The sequence below is a fragment of the Perca flavescens genome, chromosome 21, assembly GCF_004354835.1.
Source record: "Perca flavescens isolate YP-PL-M2 chromosome 21, PFLA_1.0, whole genome shotgun sequence".
Classification (NCBI taxonomy): domain Eukaryota; kingdom Metazoa; phylum Chordata; class Actinopteri; order Perciformes; family Percidae; genus Perca; species Perca flavescens.
In genome coordinates this window covers 18,578,887-18,598,102 of record NC_041351.1, presented here as the reverse complement: position 1 = coordinate 18,598,102, position 19,216 = coordinate 18,578,887, and the positions used below count along the sequence as shown (strand labels likewise).

The 19,216-nt window shown below is 40.1% G+C and overlaps 1 protein-coding gene across 3 annotated transcripts; it reads right to left on the bottom strand.

Annotated features, from left to right (window-relative positions):
- Nucleotides 1–1,880: 1,880 nt before the first annotated feature.
- Nucleotides 1,881–17,995, bottom strand: LOC114547785 (uncharacterized). Of its 3 annotated transcripts, none has more exons than XM_028567193.1 (7): nt 17,630–17,995; nt 8,570–8,623; nt 8,325–8,424; nt 6,112–6,802; nt 5,878–5,947; nt 3,719–3,935; nt 1,881–2,206 (listed from the first exon to the last, which is right to left on the bottom strand). In XM_028567193.1, the coding sequence occupies exons 1-6, from the start codon at nt 17,664–17,666 to the stop codon at nt 3,751–3,753; spliced, it is 1,137 nt and encodes a 378-aa protein (XP_028422994.1). In that variant the 5' UTR covers nt 17,667–17,995; the 3' UTR covers nt 1,881–2,206; nt 3,719–3,750. The 3 variants fall into 3 exon arrangements, with proteins under 3 accessions (XP_028422994.1, XP_028422993.1, XP_028422995.1); XM_028567192.1 differs by having other exon boundaries at nt 3,724–3,935; XM_028567194.1 differs by having other exon boundaries at nt 3,729–3,935.
- Between the last annotated feature and the right edge of the window lie 1,221 nt (nt 17,996–19,216).

Genomic DNA, 19,216 nt, shown 5'->3' with positions numbered 1-19,216 from the left:
AACTCCAAGCAGTTAACATAATTTCCATTGTGGCTTATCACCTTCTACTGCTTCATTTGAATACAGTCCTCCAGGCTACACCTGAATGTACAGAAGCAGGGCCAGGTCTTATTTTAACTTTGTCCCATTGTTTTTACTTTTTAACCAGACAAACGGTTTTAAACTTTTTACACCGCACTGTTGTTTTCCCAGCATTAATATAGATCATCAACCTACTGTAAACGGAACAAAGACACCAAACACACAAGGACATAACACAAGTATAAGCCTTTTTGAATAATCACACACACACACACACCTTACCCACTTGTATGTGTGATCTGAAGTAATTCCTCCATGTCTGTTTGATCTGGGGGCCCAAACACAACTGTTGGCAGTTGGGATTATTTGTCTGTTCCCACTGTAGGAAGAGTAGAGACAGGGTGGTGTCATGGCAGTGAGATATACTGACTGACCATTCAGTTAAATCATGTTTCACAGCGTTTATATGGTGGTAATCAGAAATACCCCACAGTCTCTACGTCTTTTCCATAGTGTATAGTTTTCCAAATCTATATTCTTAAACTATCAAAAGCTACAACAATCCTGACAATTAACATAAAATTTGATTCTTGAAAGTACATTTTTTAAACTCCTAACTCAAAGAAAGGACACTTGTTTTGACATTGTAGTAAAAGTAACTGGTTACATACATTTTTTGAAAAGTAGCAATAGGTTTTTAGTTCTGCTCTCTGTATCTACCATATATAATTTTTATTTGTTAATAATCTAACTGATCTGTTATCATAGATCAATTCAAAGGAGGTTTTCTTCTTTAATGTTTCAGAAATGCATTTAAATATTCTAAACAACAAAGGTTTTACTGTAATGCTAATGCTAGTGTTCTTTCTATGCACATTTTCATCACCTTTATAATTATTTCTAAATTGGAGAATTAAAAAATCTTTTTAGAACTTTTTCATAATAAAACAATGAACTTTAGTAGCCACAATGACACACTGAGGAAAAGCCACAATTGAGCTAACAGCTAGCAAGCACCGCTTAACAAGAAAATGTAGCACAACAAGCAATGTAACAGTGTGGCAGCAGTAACTAAAATGTTTAATGAATTCATATTTTTGTTTCTACCAAAATAGAAAGTATTGCTGAATAATTCAGATACAATTTTACATTTTTTACATTTTAAGGCTAGGTAGCACATTAGCTTAAAGGAAACTGTCATAATAATAAACTTTCTGGTAACCTGCAGTTGAAAACAGGACATTACCCAGGAGCAGTTTATGAATTATGTCAAAGAACAACAGTATAATTCAGCTATTAGCAACACTGATGTTAGAATATCACAAACATAACAACAATCACAGGTACAGGTGTGACGCTCCCAAACAATTTTAGCTATTGGTGTCCTTGAACAGTTTGTGTGTGTGGTGTGTGTGTGTGTGTGTGTGTGTGTGTGTGTGTGTGTGTGTGTGTGTGTGTGTGTGTGTGTGTGTGTGTGTGTGTGTGGTCCTGCCGGGTTCTCTGTTTCTTCCTCAGGTACACTGTATCTAATCAACCAAACCTCGCTGATGCTGGCTCTGTGGAAACATTATCTATTACTTTTAGTTTGTTCAGTTTCGGGCTCCATTGGCCCTAAGGCTTACACTGTTTATTCAGTTACAGCCGCTGATAAATTCTGAACTGAATACACTTCAGTAATGAGGCAAGCAAACAGGGCCTCCCCAAGCATGCTCTGTTTGAGCAAAACAAACTGTATAAACAACATATATTCCTTTTATTTCAAGATTAACTTGCAACTTCTTGAATACAACAATTTAAAGATAACACAGAATTTCAGACAAAGATGATTTATTAAATAAGTTTATTAGAATTGACAACATTTATGTTTCTATTTCACAGCTCAGATCCAATGGCATGAAAAGCAGCTTCCACAGAGGTTTGCAGCTGGTCGTGTAACACATCATAGCCTGTGATCTTGTCATACAAGCAACTGTGAAAGCTGAATGCACTGTCACACAGTCCTGCGTGGCTGTGATGTCATGAACGGCAGGTGCTTTGAATCCATTTGACCAGAGAGGGAAGAAAAAGGCCATTAAAATCCCTGACTCATCATAAAAGAGGAGGGAGGTGGGGAGATGAGTTCGATGTGAAGAGGACGAGATCTGGACGATTAGTCAGTTTTTCCATTAGGTCCAAGGCTGGCTGTCTGAAAGAAAAACAAGTGTGGATGTCACATTAGGCCATAGTGACAGTAAGCTGGCCTTTGGCTGATGGCAGATCAGATGTGATAGAAAGACTGTGTTTGACCACTACTGTCATAAAAACCAGCACCTACAACTCAATACGTGTGTAAATAACCCTTCATCTTTTTAAAAATAAAAACTTAGACTCCTCACAAATGCAGAATTATAGGCCCATATCAAAGCTTGCATTTCTGGGAAAAATCGAAAAGGCCATTTTTCATCAACTCAGCTCCTTCCTGGCATTAATTAACTGATTTGATGTTTTCCAATCTGGATTTCCACCTCATCACAGCACTGAGACTGCTTTTATGAAAGTACTGAATGACATCTTTTTAAATACAGACAATGGAAAAGTCACTGTCTTAGTTCTGTTGGATCTCAGTGCTGCTTTGACCACAAGATACAGACTGGGTCGGACTCATTGGCACAGCCCTTAACTGGTTTGAATCCTATCTACATGATAGAGACTATTTTGTGTCAGTTGGTCCTTACAAATCTGAAAGAACAGCAATGACATGTGGAGTTCCCCAAGGTTTCATTCTTGGTCCACCCCTTTTCAACATCTATATGCTCCCACTAGCTCACATCCTTAAGAACAATAACATATCCTACCATAATTATGCGGATGACACACATATTTACATCACCATGAACCCAGAGGATTATGAACCAATGCAGTCACTGAATAAATGTATTGAACAAATCAGTGATTGGATGTCCCATTATTTCTCCAATTAAATAAGAACCAAACTGAGACAATTCTTTTTGGTGCCAAAAATGAACAATCAAATGTTAGTGCTCATCTTGAAGCCCTAATGTTTAGGACCTGTCAGGAATCTTCTGTATAGTGTAGTTCTGGACTCTGACTTAACCCAAAAACCATTAACAGAATTACAAAATCTGCCTACTACCATCTCAAAAACATAGCAAGACTTAAAGGACTCATGTCTCAACAGGATTTAGAGAAACTTGTTAATGCCTTTGTTTTTAGCAGACTTGATTACTGTAACAGTGTCTTTACAGGTCTCTGTAAAAAATGCAACTGCAGCGTATTCACAACGCTGCTGCCTAAGTCCTCACTAAAACCAGAAAATGTGGACACATCACCCCTGTTCTTAGAGCCTTGCAATGGCTTCCTATAAATCAAAGAATTGGTTTCAACATATTGTTATTAACTTACAAAGCACTGAATGGTTTGGGACCAAAGTACATGTGTGACATGCTGCTCTGTCACGAGCCATCCAGAGCTCTAAGATCATCTGGGAAAGGCCTACTCACCGTCTCGAGGGTCAGTACGAAACATGCAGAAGCAGCTTTTAGTTTTCACGCACCACAGTTATGGAATAAACTTCTAGAACACTTACGATCTTCTCCAACCCTGGTGTTCTTTTAAATCAAGACGGAAAACATGCTTATGTAAAGCACTTTGAATTGCCTTTGGGTATGAACTGTGCTATATAAATAAATTGCCTTGCCTTGCCTTGCCTTGCCTTGCCTTGCCTTTATCTCACAGCTCAAGGTCTGACTCAGTGACATGGGTGAGGAACAGGCAGGTTTGGGACAGAAAGAAACGACGGGACAGAGCAGTGCTGGTCTGTGTCGGCAGGGAAAGGGAGTATTGCTGAGAGTGTCTGACACACTGAAAATGGCAGTTCTTCTCCAAAGCTGAGAAGTCATCCTCCCACTCCAAGCCTGCAGACAAAACACACAAATAGTGACAAAGAAGTGTCAATAGCCTGCAGCATCTGGGTTTAGCAGGACAAACAGTAAAGTTTGTTAACCCTTGTAGTGTCGCGCCCTGATCTTGTTACATTGTCAGACGCCTTTCAGTTTAAAGGTGCTCTAAGCGATGTAGGGTGACGTCACTTCTTGTTGACATTCAAAGTATTGTCAAACAAAACGGAGGCTAGCTCGCCCCTCCCTCCTCCCCATCCCGTCCCCTCCCTTCCGCATACTAACCCCCCAACCCCCACCCCCAAATCCTTCTTGTTGGTTATTGGCTGGAACACTGTTTATGTTTGGTGGTGCAGGTTTGGCGCAGTTTGTTTTTGCTGCCGTTTGTGGAGCCTGGGCTGTCTACAGAGACCGCGTTTTTTTACAGTGTGTTCAGGGGACAGGCAGCTCGCGGATAGTGAGGAGATGTTTGCTCTATGTGACAAAAAATGTTGTAGCCTAAAAAACGCGTGACATCGCTTAGAGCAGTGGTTCCCAACCTGGGGTCCGGGCACCCCCAGGGGGGGCGGCAAAGATCACAGGGGGGCGCGAGTCTTTATCTGGTTTAAGGTTGAGGTAAAAAATAAATATTTGCACGTTAAACAAATTATGATAATACACTAAAATATATTATGTATACAAAAGTCTGTATGAAAACTATATATTTTGTTGTATCCTCGTCTTTCCTGCCGCCTCGGCATCACTATTTTATGAATGAAACATGGCGGAGAAACGTAACAGTGCTGATAACTGCTCTGTATCAAAAAAGAAAGTAAGGCTCTATCTCGAGAGTTACCTCAACTTCGGTTTTTGGGGGGGCTCAGCTTTTCTCAGACATGAGTAGGGGGGGCGCCAAGGAAAAAAGGTTGGGAACCTCTGGCTTAGAGCACCTTTAAAGTATAATCAAAGATAAACTTTTCCACATTGTCAGCAACATTTTAGTGTCAAAATATTACCTTATTTATCAATAAATTACAAAATGATTGTTTTTTTGTAAAATATACTATATATTGTTACAGTATATTTCTGTGTATTCAAGCTGGACCAGTAAAAGAAACTCTATACATTTCCAACCAATAACATCACTGATTTTTAAACACAGTCAATTCAACAGAACTGTCTTTCTTTTTAAACAATAAACCCCTTATGTTTTGAATAATCTGTTGTGACATCTTGTTCCACTATTCTTTTTCATCCAGAAATGTATTATTATATTGAAGGCCAATGCTCATTTCGGTGCAAAGCACTGACACAAACTAAAACTATTGGACTTCTTGGGAGGAAGGAAATAAAAGTTATGCATCGAAATATGATATACCATATTTACTGCAGTAAGTGTTGCAATACTACACTATACTACTATACTAATCCTGCATTGAATATGTTGCTTTAAAAAAAACGTTTCTCTTTTTAGTAAAATGTACTTGAAGTATCAAAAGTAAACCTAATACTTTTTGTAGTGGCACAATTACACTTTTAGTTTAACGCACTAATACTCAGTGCGTTAAAGTATTTTATTAGCGATGAATTAATGTCTAAGTATTTTATTGTTGTAGCTGGTCATGGTGGAGTTAATTGAAAGTGTGTTATGTAGTGCTGGGTAGTTTAATCTATAACAATGCATCATACTATGAACTCATCATATGTTTTGTAATCAAAATCTTAATTTCTAAAGTAACTGGTAATATACCTGTCAAATTGATGTAGTAGAGTAAAACATCAAATATTTTTTAAGTGGTATGAAATGGGAAAAAAACAGTCAAGCAGAGTACCTCAAATGTTACTTAAATAGTACTTGAGTAAATTAACTTAGTTAATTTTCACCACTGCAGAATGGTCAGCAGTAATGTTAAGTATGCACAGCGTGTAGTTAATAGGATAAAACATGCAGAATCACTGATATCATCCTTCAATATAGTACCACTGTCTTCTAATGTGACATCTGGCAGAGATGTGCAGGCCTCAGAGTGCAGCTCCACGGTGGGACTCTCCTAAGAATAGTAACAGTGGATAGTCAGTGGATATTAAATAGGAAACAAAGCAAGTGTCATAACATTGGTTTGGATCAATACAGTGGTCAGTAAGTATTCAACCTTTATAGTATGCCCAGTGAAAAACAAAGCCCCAAACCCACCAAGCTACAGGATAACAGTACCTGATCAAACAGGTAGACCATGACATCATCATTAAAGGACACACTCTTCCTCTTTTTTAGATTTGTGTCCCTCCCAGACAATACTCCTGGAGCGTTGGAGATATGACAGGATTTCTGAAGACTTTTAAGGTTGATAAAATTGTCTCTGATAACCAGTTCATGTTGATTCCCATTAGAGTTGTTGGTGTTGCGACCGCGGGCAGTGGAGTTGTTATCGCTGATATGCCAACCACTATCCCCTTTCGATGTCCCACAATCCTCAGTGTAGCAAATGTCACCAAAACGTTGTAGTGGTATGTCCTCATCACAGAAAATGATGAACCTATTTTGCTGATCCGTTGTAACAGTGTCCTGTTGAGTGATAATGTTTAAATTCTTTTTGATCAAAATGAAAATGTCCTGCATATTTAAAATAAGTCTTGTCCACGGGGCCTCCTTTGGGCACTCTGAGACAAAAGAAGCTAAAGAAGTGAGCGTTGAATGATGTGGGGGCTCCTGCGGAACACAACGGTGTCGAGGGGAGGTAGAGAAAGGCGGAGGCCGCGTTACCAAGCTCGATCTGCAGTCACTGTTCCTCCATAACTGAGGGGTTGCACTTCCTCTTTGATCCAGGATGCAGGTGATCGCCTGCAGCTCTTCATCGGCCTGGATCATCTGACCTGAGGATATCAACAGCTGGAGCTCTTCATTCCTATATGAATGATGCACAATTACTCATTCAGGCTTGTATTGTATTTAAATTGGTTCTGTTCATCATCTCGAAACGAACAAGTAAAGGAAATCTAACTCTTTTTGGAGTTTAACAAATAATTCCAATATATTAAATAAGTTCTTTTGAAGTATTTGCTATTGTTCCTTATGGTAATAAGCTTTTTTCACTTAATACATTTTGACATGTCACAGTAGGAAAAGCACAGGTGTAAATGATCAAATTAACAATTAACGCTGATGAATTCTATTTAGCTCACTTGAATAGAAGAGAGCCATTGTTACTGTTGTTAGTAACACCTGTGCTTTTCCTGCCCCCATTTAGCAGCTAATAGATAGAGACCAAAAACAGAGCTAAAAGAGAGTAAATAATGGACTTAATGTGGCCAGAAACACATATGATACATATGAGATTTAATATTAGTTTGGTCATTTAGACCTTGTCTGAGTCCAACAAGTACGCTGGCTATGTTAGTTGTGGAGGACTAATATTTAGCCTGGTCTAGCTTTAGATAACTCAATTACCACTTACAATAGGGAATTATGTGAATGACAGTTACATCAGAGGAGTGGTTATCTGCCAATACAATAAGCTACCAGTTTTAAATGGCATCTGCAGAAGTTTTAATTGCCACTGGGCGACATGATGTTTGTAAGTGGCATACTGTATATCAATAGAAGAGTTGTGTCACAACAATAGTCAACAGTGTTGGTGGCATATATCTTTTTATGGATTTTGCCCAACACTGACAGTATTACATTGTATAAAGTATAAAGTGACTGTTTGGTGCCTGGCCAAAGGTTATACTTTGTCCTAAGATCATATCTAGGCTTTGTTTCAAGATAATCTCCTCTTACAGACAAATACAATCTCATTGCAATTTCTTATTTCTCTTATGTTTTGAATTCATTGGACATTTTAAGAGGCAGTGCACAGACAGCCCTTGAGTGTCTGTTAACAACAGGATGTACTGAAACTGATTCATCAGCCTTTGTCCGTTGGAGGAAACAGTACACTCACAAACGCATGCATGCACACAGACACATACGTTATTTGGCCACTCACTCCAGAGCCTGAATAAATATCGGGGCCCATCCATCCGCGGAGACAAAGACGCAATAGGAAACTTTTACCGCTCTGCAGTAACCAAGCAACGGCTGAATGAGTGACTCAGGAAAGGAAGAGAGAAGCTGACTCACAGCAGCTATGACGTAAAAGATGTAAAAGGACACACACACATACACTACTGCATGGTCACACACACACACACACACACACACACACACACACACACACACACACACAACACACACACATGCACAGCCACACATGTGAAGCCTGTAATCTGCCCTGTTTTCGGGGAAATTAACACCTCACTGTGTAACAGGTGGGCTCTGGGGAAAGACAGATTATAATAAAACCCACAAGTCCCACTATCACCACAACAAGCAAAAAGGATACAAAAACATTCCATCAATTACAGCTATAAAAATCAAAATAATACCTTTTCTTGATTCCTTTGTCACTGCATCTCCTTTTAGTAAGCCAATTCAAACCATCCAATGAAATCACCAACGTAGCTCCATCCCTGAAGTATTTTAACTCTTTGAAAGGAAAGAGAGGAACAGGGCTATGAACTGATATGCAATGCTTCAAAATCTTGCTGCATCATGATGCTGCAAAATGTGTTGCAACACATTTAATCTCTGCATCCAACCACGCATGACACCAGCATAGTTCTTTTCCTACCTTGCATTCTGCAAGCCCCACTCATTCCCCCGGCTCGTACTGCACGGCGGACACCTTATTGAGGACACGGAAAGAGACAAGCTAAACATATGGATAGAGAGAGAGGAGATAGATAGAGGGATGCACAGAAAAAGAGAGGGGTGGGGGGGGGCTCAGGCAGGGTAGAGAGTGAATAAATGAGGGGGGAAATGAAATAAGGGGAGTAGATCGGAGGAGGTAAGGGGGTTGAAAGAAGAGTGAAAGAAGGTGATGAAGAGGAAGAGAAAAGGTGTGAGGACAGAGAAAGGACAAAGAGCTCCAGTACACTCTCTGGAGGCTGCTGGCCTTTCTGCAGCAGCAGAGTGCAAGATGGGGATCGATAACTTATCTGGTCTAATGTAACACAACTGCCTGCATGAGAGTAACAGCGGAGAGGATATCACTTAAAAATTCTACAATACAGACATTATACTTCATGCAAACAACAGTATGGCTGAAGCCGAACAATTGGCAACTGTCATATTAATGCAAGAACAAAAGAATCATTTGGTTTCCAGGATGTGAACTCACAATTAATTGAAGGAGTCCTCTAGTTTGTTGTGCATTCTTTGCCAATATTAACAAGGCTACATTTGTCTTAAGGAGTTCTGTTTCCAATCATAAGGACCCCTTCCACGCGTTTATAAAATCATTACTGATTATCACCGACCTACTCGTCAAGGCAATTCATTTCATTCTTTTGATATGAATGGTTGTTCAAATCAGATTCATTCTGCCAAATGTGTATACCAGAGTTAAGTGTTACAATGTGTGATTATGTCCCAGTCATTTCATTACAACACATCTTTAATATAGAAATTACTTGAGTTCAGTCTAAAGGAAGACCATAATCTCATCTAAACGGAATAAGATCAGTTCTTTACCCTGAAAAATCGTCAGATTTCAAATTCAACTGCATACAGGAAAAAAAACTTTTGGGTTCTAGAAGTGTGTGTTGTATTTGAGCAGCCCGTCAGTCTCTTTTTGGTGCATGGTCTCACCAGGTGCAACAGTGAATGTTAGCTCTCTCCAGAGGTTGAAAGCAGAACAGCAGCAGCAGGCAGCTGTAGCCAACACTGAAGAGAGAACTGCAGCAGACCAGTGTTGTCAGGCTTTCCACAACAACAAAAAACTAACCAGGAAATAAGACATTTGGCTAAGAGATACTGGGCCCGCACATTTAACTACAGTACTGTTGCTGCCACTGATGTAGCTATCACATCACAACTTTTACTTATAGTAACAGAAATATTACTGATGCTACTGCTGTTACATCATTTCATTTGTTACACTGTATACTCTACTACTACCATTCCTGTTGCTACTGTACACGCTCCTGTACATTTGCTGCTGCTGTCAGTTGTACTGTTGTAGTCTATTCATCATAATCATCATCATCATCATTATCATCATTGTCATCATGTAACTTCCAGAAATCCACATTGATTGGGAAAATCCCGCTGGTATAGTCCTCCCCCCTGGCAACAAAATCACTGATGCTGGAGTTCTGCTTTAAACACCCAGACAGCATCAGGACATTGTTCCCAGAAGGCAACAGTGGCACCATTCTGTCCACCTCTGGTTCCCAATAGAGGGGGAATGAAATAGATAAGAAGGGAATTGAAGCAAAAGAGAAGAGAAAATAGACATAGAGAAGGACAGATGGTATTTCAGAATGAGTGATTGTATTTCTCCTTCCCTTCCTGCCTTTTCTCTTATTTTGCTTTTTGTTAACCTTCCCCCTTCCCTTCCCGTCACTTCCCTGTAATAGTTGTCCTCCGAGGCATCCTGTCACCCAGCAACCGTCCCCCATATCAGGTCAGCCGGTGCACTCTGACTGTTTATGGTACAGTGTTTCAATATAGTCAACTCTTTTTTCACTGGACTTAGCAGTATATGTGAGGATGTGATACAGTCGCCGGAGCTGAAAGCCTTTCTCACTGTTGCAAAAATGAGAGAGCTTGGTCCGGCACATTCTATTTTCACATCGGAGGAATGATTGATGTGTGCGGTCTGAGTTGGTCATAATCTGATATCTCGACAACTTCTGCATCCAACTGTCATATGAATGAGTGATATGAGTGAATGAGTCTTTGGTTTCAGGCCTTCTGACTGACTGGGTGGAAGCTGAGGAAGCCGACTCCTTGTATTTTATTATCTGCTGTAGTTAATTTAAGCAGGAGAAAGCAGTCAATATCGTTTCTCCACTGATCTACTCGGCTACTGTAGCCAGAGGTGTGCTGAAAGCCATCAAGTGAGCTAATATTGTTTCCAATCAGCCAGTGATACAGTTTGCCAACTCTCTCGTCATGCCTACAGAGAAATGTCTCAATCCCACAATTCCCTGCAGCATACAGGGAAACTTGACCCTGGGGGTATCAACAGGTGAACTAGAATAAAGAATGTGTCTGTTGTGCCAAAGAGGGTGAGAACAAGCCCAAGCACTTAAGTGGCCCTTTAGCTTGAATTTTTTTAATTAGTTGGTTTGGTCCTGCTATATCTCATTGCTCCGATTGAGTTGTAACGTGCACAGTACACGCCTAGAGAACTGGAGAGCTATCCTTTTACACTGCAGGCGCAGAATCATCATATCCAGCCGGCGAGTGACACCAAACAATCCGTGAGAGGAGGGTAATTGGAGATCATTGGGCTTATTCTGAGCATGCAGGATAGACTCAAGGCCTGAAGAGGGACACATGGAGCTGAAGTCACTGACAATGGAATGGGGCACTGCAAAGCACTGTGGGTAATATGGTAAAGCGAAACATCCAGTCAGAACGCTGGTAGTGCTCTTTGCAGGCTTTATTTGGACACAGCAGGGTCTTACGGCTGCAGAGGAGAGGGGCCGAGAGGGAGTGAAACGGGACACTAAAATAACAACACACAGAGCGGTAAACATGTCACTGTTGTGTACATATTTGTTCATGGTGCGTGGCTTCGACAGTAATAAAACTGTAGCAATGCCCCCTTTAGTAAGCATTTAAAGTAAGCTGGGGAACTTTTTATGCATCCTTTACATTATAAATGTTAGAAGCCTGGTGCAGCTCTGCATCTGGTTGTAATTTGAATAACTAATTTGTTGCAGATCAGCATAAGCTGTGCTGCACAGAGGTGAGCTCTTTGTAGACTTTTCTCTTAGGCGGGAGATTATAGGATCTTAAAAGTGTTTGCTGACAGAGTGTCTTTAATATGATGACATAAACGTGTAATCCATTCGGATCACTCGGATTGCTGGCAGAGTATTTATGAGCCTCTGTTGACAGCAGTACACCTGCTCTTCCTCAGTCCAGACCTTGGGACTCTGCCCGCCTGAACTAGCATCACTGCTGCCAAGGGCACTGCCATATTGGGAGAAGTGTGTGTGTGTGTGTGTGTGTGTGTGTGTGTGTGTGTGTAAAGAGAGGGGGAGTGTGTGTGTTTGTATGAAAATGTGTAGAGAGACAGAGATAGGAGGAGAGAGAAAGAAAGCTGGGTGAGGAGGGTGGGTCTGTGTTGGTGGGAGGGTTTGGATGGGCGGGCGTAAGTCTATATGCATTTATTTTACTGGTGCTATAAGAGCATGGATTACTGAGACTCATTTATTAGTCCATCATTCACCATATAGAATCCATTTCATGACAGAGGGAGAAATGCATATCATGTTTACACAAAGTGTGTCTGACACGGCAGAATAAGACCCTGCTGAAAGACAAAAATGAAAGTGTTCAATGAGGAAAAAACACACCAAATAGAAGTTCTGCTTGGCGTAAAGTGTGTTCAGTTAGGGTGTTTTTATGTAATTTCAGAGTGCTTTCATTACACTGTAATCATTAATAAATAATAGTGACTTGCAATTGCAGGATAGTGGATCAAAATGTAGTAGTAGAAATTGAACAAAAGTGCACGCTGTAAAGCTCTCATTTTCATGGATTTTTATTTCAGCTGTGACACTGTCAATACTTATTAATTCACTAAATACAAGTTCCAAAGTTATGCAAAAAAATAAAAAAAGATGTTCGGACCCTTTAAGTAATACACATTAATGCACAATATTTATGTAGATAACATTTTTATAGCAGAGAATGCTGGTTTACACTATACACACTGTGTTAATTAAGTTCTCAGTTCAACAAATATGAAAACTTAGAATTTCAAAATAAATGCTTGTACCAAGAGCTACACCTACATTGAGTGGAAAGTGTTGCTGCGCCTAAATTATTTATAGGACATATTTGTTATTTTTGCAGTGTCTGCATGTATAGATCATTACAAATGAAGAGCAAACACACGCACACACACTCACACACACATATGAATCCATCAGCATGTTGTTTTCAATTAGTTAAAACCTTTTCTACGGCATATGTCGTTGCAGTGTTCAACCACTAGACTGCATAAGAGTACAGCAGTTGGCCTCAGTGGGGGTTATAAGGTGGAGGATGTCACACACAAGCATAAACTGTGACCCTTGTTAAGAACAATAAGGCCATAGCAATGACAATGTTAAAAAAAAAAATGATGTCCCTTAATGATTAAGGGATAAAGGAAAACATTTTAACTTTGATTAAGACTTAATCAAAGTCAAAACTGCTTCCTTTTCCTTTGCATTTATTGCTTTCACATGTACAGTTCTCTGATCGCATCTGCACTAGTCGTGTTACTGAACAAGCAGCAAAGACTGAGACAGAAAACAGCTTTTAACACTCAAACTATTATATCAGTCTGGTACTAAAGCCAGTGGTGAAAGGCCTGTGCCTGTCTGTCACTTCATGTGGGCCCATTTCTGGTTCTGCACTCTAAAAGGTTGAGCAATGACTGCAACTGTGTATGTATGTAAACACTTACCTCATCCCGGCCTGTAATCAAACCACAGCTAAGGGAGCAACTAAGCAGGGTGAAATGATATTTCAGCCATAAGACAGAGTTAACACACAGTTGACACACACACACACACACACACACACACACACACAAGTGAGGAAGAACTGACTTGAAATGTCAGGACTGCTGATGGGTGAAACAAAAAAGACAGTGGAAAAAGTGTTGAAAAGCTTGGCCCTGACCTCTGACCTGACACATTCACATAGGCACACACAGTTGAGCATTCGCAGGCCCAGACAGCTGTGGGCCTCCTTGACTGGTTTAAAGTGTTTATGGAGGAGCTGGGTTTGAGCGCTCGTTGACAGAGCTCTCATTATCACACACACACACACACACACACAAACACACACACACACAGACACACAACCCTGATCAGATAAGAGTGGATCTATTTCAGCAGCTAATCTTAAATGTGATGAGGTTTACACATGTGGCACTGGAATATACATAAATATCTTTATTTGGGAATCTGGCGCCACCCAGGAGTATATCACACTACCTCACACTATAGGAACAGGAAACAGGACACTATGCTTTCATGTCAAACCCTTACTTATATGGAGACTTGGTTTGGCTGGGAAATCTCTTGTAGATAACTGTTGGAGAACAGGCTGTTCACAAAGAATATATTTAAGGGAAGGTCTTTGCTTCTATATCTCGTACATCATGGGCGATTTTAGACCCTTTTTAGGGGAGCTCAAGCCCCCCTAAATTTCATCTCAGCCCCCCTTAAAATTATAATTAAAAATAAACTTTCTTTCTTTTTTTTTTTTTTATCAATTTTGGTGCTTCAAGTAAGAGTTTACGAACGTGTCAAGCAATTACAGGTTCAAAGGGCTTGAAACAGGTTTAATATCCTGTGTGTCTGGCACCAATGCTATGCACCTGTAGCCTGGTCACGGAAAGGGTTAACAGAAATGTAGTTTTGGCCAATCGGAGGTGGTTGTGCCAGACTCCCGCCTTGGTTGAGTCTCTATCTAATCTGTCAGAGGGAGAGCAGGAGTGCGGTTGTAAAGTTAAACGTTGGTATAGTCCCCAGAGAAGAAGTTGGTAATTTCATGGCAGATTAGAACCCAAATTGAAACGTAAGCAACTAAAATTGCTGAATGTTAGAACATTGTGTCAAATTGGTCGTTATTACTGTGACGTATAAAGTGTCAGGTTTAGTTCCATCATAGTGTTAATAGTGTGAAAAAACCTTAGCTGACGTTGTTGTTCATTAGCTAGCTCAGAGTTAACACTTTTGCAAGGCACTGTATCTGTGTCCCATTCTCATTAGGGGCTGAGCCCCCCCTAATGATTTGATCCTAGAATCGCCCCTGTCGTACATCCATCAGTCCAGTACACCTATAAATCCAGACCAAGTCTCTCTTCCTGACACCACTATCTTTGCTGCAATCTCCTACACCCAAGGGAGTCCCTAATTCCTCCCGCCCAAACCCACCGACCCCCTTACCCTGTCTTGTCCTAGCATAGATCCTATCACTTGCATCCTAAGCTGGCTGGTATTCATCAGGCCCTGATCCAATTTCACAGAAGCGGCACATTTAAGTCAAAAATGTAATGAGTCAGGATTTTCTCCTAGTCACAGCTCAAACAGATATGAAATAGAGGAACCAGGACACATTAGAGAGAAATAGCTGCAGGAAGCACGGAAGCTACCAAAATAAAAAATAAATAAATGACTTGATAAATTAATTACAATATATCATTCAATGTGGCAAAATAATATTTTAAAAGAATAGGCATTAATTAATTTATAAATTGTTTTAATTTGCTTCTTGACTCACTTTGAATGATAGCCCCCTCATTTGCATAATAATGAAAAACGAAATAAATATAATAAGAAATACTACGCAAAATAAATACATTTGGGGAAATAAATAGGGGGGAAATGCAAAGGGAAAATAATACATAAATAAATACATGAATACATTAAGAAGCTAGTTAAAACAGAAATATCAATTTATGTCACATTTGATCAATTCATTAATTTACATTAACATTTATTTTTATATTATTTTTGATGACATATTAATTAATTGATCAAGTCATTTATTTAGTTATTTTTTAATTTTGGCAGCTTCGGTTCCGACTATCATATTTTTACAGTCATTTTTACATATGAAATCAAAGACTTCCAGGGGGAAAAGAGCACTTTGGAGTTACACTTATTACTACATTTTTATTTAATGGTAAAGTGATTAAAGATTCAAGTTAGCCACAGGCCAACACTGGAGAGAAATCTAAAAATATAAGGCAACTAAAAGGCAACAACATGCACACTGTAGCTACAAGCATGGGCCCATGTACAGTACAGTACAGTATACATACACAAAATATGTTATGCATGTATGGATGCAAACTCTCACCCATCCAGTCTTGAGTGATTCATATCAAAACAGAGTAGAAAGGAGAGTGACATGCATACAGAGACACAGGCACAGACACAGTGAATGCCACAGACAACCACACAGATTGAAAGATTGGTGCCAAAACAGAGGAGTGAGATATAGCTGTTAGGTAGAGTGGGCGGTGGAGGGTGGGGCTCAAAGTGAGTGTTGGAGGGGTCTGGGCTGTATTTGAGACTGTCACTTGCATGGCCACACCACAGCTGGTCGGATAGAAATAGAACAGGCAGTAACTGAGCCCAGTAAAAAGGAGGAGCAACCACTTTCCTCAGGGATGCATGTATAGATGAACATATCTTTCTGTCTGTCTGAGATGTCAAACGCTTGAGACGTTACAAAGGGACTAGAGATTTAGTTTAGCATGCAGCGGGACAAGTCTAACCTGATGACATAGTCAACCATCTGAATTAAAATGGCCATCAAGATAAATAGTTTCTACAGAAATCTGACACATGTTCTGAACACCTTTTATATTTATTCTTTCCACACAGAGAAGGTTAAAGATCTCTGTCAACATCAAGGAAAAGGCAAGTTTTCTCATGAATGGCACATAAAAATGGATTTATTGATGTCAATAACTGTCCTGTTCCATAATGCAAAGATGTAAAGATGTGTAGGTTGTTAACAGGGCAGTGAACCCATCAGGACATACAGCAACAGGTGTGAGGGAAGATAGTCATGCACTCATTAGGATAAACAGCAACAACCACAGCCACATCAACAAATAACCAAAAGGTTTACTGACAAATATCCATCTAGAGAAACACAACATGGGCAAAACATTTTCCCATCCTCGTGTTCCTCCTGTTTCTGTTCTAACCAGGATATTCAAAATATTTCAGAAAAAATACACAGCTCACTATTTAACTTTTCGGACTTCGCAAACATTTACTTTAGCGTGCGTAAGTGGTGACAGACAGACTAGCCTAGTCGTCTATACGAATGAGTAGCAGTCAAATGTAAATGATCATGCAGGAAACCAAAGCTTAACGCATAAACACAAAAACAAAATAAATGTTTCTTTGGGGTGGACATCCTCCACAAAAGATATCTAGAGCAACATTTCGAACTAAACCAGTGTAGAAGTACTCGTAAAAATGATTTAATGGTGAATGGGGTGCACAGATATGGCACTCTTTAACCTGAGATGGACTAATTCCTTCACAATGTCTCTCATTTACCCATCCACACACTTAGTGGTGGCAAAGCTGTGATGGGGAGCAATTTGGGGTTCATTGTCTAGCTAACTACCCTAGCTATGTTCATTACCTATATTGTAAAGATATGAGCACTAGTGATGCAATATAGTCTGCAAAAGTCACCTACACTGTGATAGAAAGAGAAGGAAGGACAAAAATAAATATAGTGAGAAACAAACACCACAGGCTGTCTCTACAGTGAATATACCATGCTGCTCATTTGAAAAACTTTGTAGTTGATCTATTTAGGCTTTTACCTAAAAGATACATTTACGTGATTAGTTTATTTAGGACTGATTCTTGTAAGCCAAATCTCACACAATAAATCCCCATTAAAGCCAGAATGTCTGAATGCATCTATGATACATCCTGTCAAAGTGTCCTTGAATAACATGCTGAATGTCTACCAGCTCACTTAATCATAGGATAAGCGTTGCATGCTTTGTATCTATATATCATGGATACGCAGACTTGTACAAACCAATTCAGTGCATAACAAGAATGTATCCAACACTGTCTGGTTCTTTCATTTGTGTAAAATGCCACCTACTATCTGTTTGTGTAATACTTACCTCTGCTGGTTTCCATGCCCTGTGCTGATTGTCCCATTGCTCACTTTTTCCCAACACAAATGGAAGAAGAAAGCAGGACCGTTTGTATGTCAGGGATGTAAAAGTAGATAATTCCATGTCCAGGTCCCTGTGTGATTTCTATATGTACACAAAAAGTACTTATTTCCCTCAAATTAAGCCCAGTGGTGCATTAAGCTACTCCCTGTCTGCTTCCCTCGCATGGATCAAGACTTCTCTCAGGTGCAAGACATAAAAAAAAGTTCAAGTTTTCCATTAACGCAAAAGATTTGTACTGTAATCTTTTCCTGTGCACGTTTCCTAGACTCCTTCCAGCTGCCTGTGCCTGTCAAGAAAACAACCAAAGCAACAAACTCCCCCAAATCAATAAGTGCACAGGACCGTCACCCCCATCCCTATCCATCTTTTCCTCTTTGTCCCATCCCCCTCTTCCTCCTCTCATCCCCCGCTCCATCACGCAGGAAGCCTGGTCTTCCTGAAAACAAGCATCGGAGCGAGGAAAGGGACAAGGCTGAGGGGGGCAGGTACGTGAGGGGGAGCAGAGGATGTTTGTGTCGTTCCTCGGCCCCTCTGGTTGCGCCAGGCCTCACTGTAGTCCATCCTGAGGAAACCAGGCTCACGTCACTCTTGCTAGGCCTTGGGCCCACACGCGCTGCCTGTTAAGGCCGGTATGACGCAGTCACTCCAGTGCTCCAGCAGCCCCTCACACATGGGAGCGATAAAGACATATGTGGATTAAAACTGTGGAAAACACTGCTTTTCGTATCATAATGGCATTAGCGAGCAGGAAAGGTTGACAAAAGTCCCATCGAGTGCATTTCACTTACACAAAAGGGGTCAAATGTGATGAAGAGAGATACTGCGAGGAGGGTTTGTGTTTTGTCAGAACAAAAGTTTATAACTTTGCCAGCTAACCACACTCCATTTCCTGTATGTAATAGTTGCAAACTGCCAAGCCACCTGCAAGTGTAGGAATTCCTCATCAGGGGTTTTCCAGAGACTCCCATCCACTGATTTATTGCAAATAAATTTTTTGTATGAATGCCATTAGTTGATGCTGTCTTGTGTTTGCAGTTTCAATGGGAAACCCTGTGATTATCAAAAATACAAATTATGAAAAAAAGCACGGCTCAGCCTCACACAGAAACGTGACTCAAAATGCTGTCCCCATCAGGTCATTTTTGTTGTGTCCACATGGTGTTTTAAGGTTTTTATTTCAACCAGTGTTCAGCAGGTATGACATCAACCCTAAGACATGACTTTAACCCTAAATGCAGCTGGATAAACTGTCTCCAAATGTATTTATTTTAAACCCTGGAATTTGAAAATGCGCCAAGTTGGCGCCCCCCAAAGATCATATTAAATAGATTCAACGCATCACTTAAATTCAATGAAACATTTCTATTTAGCAAGATGACGTTTTCATTTGACCAGTTAATTAAATGTTTTGATCAAACATATGATTCATCCATTTTGAACATTATTTCCTGATGAACGCATGTTAGAAAACAGTTGCACCATCTCTTTATAAGTACAGACTTAGCTTAGTTATAACATAAATCATCTTGA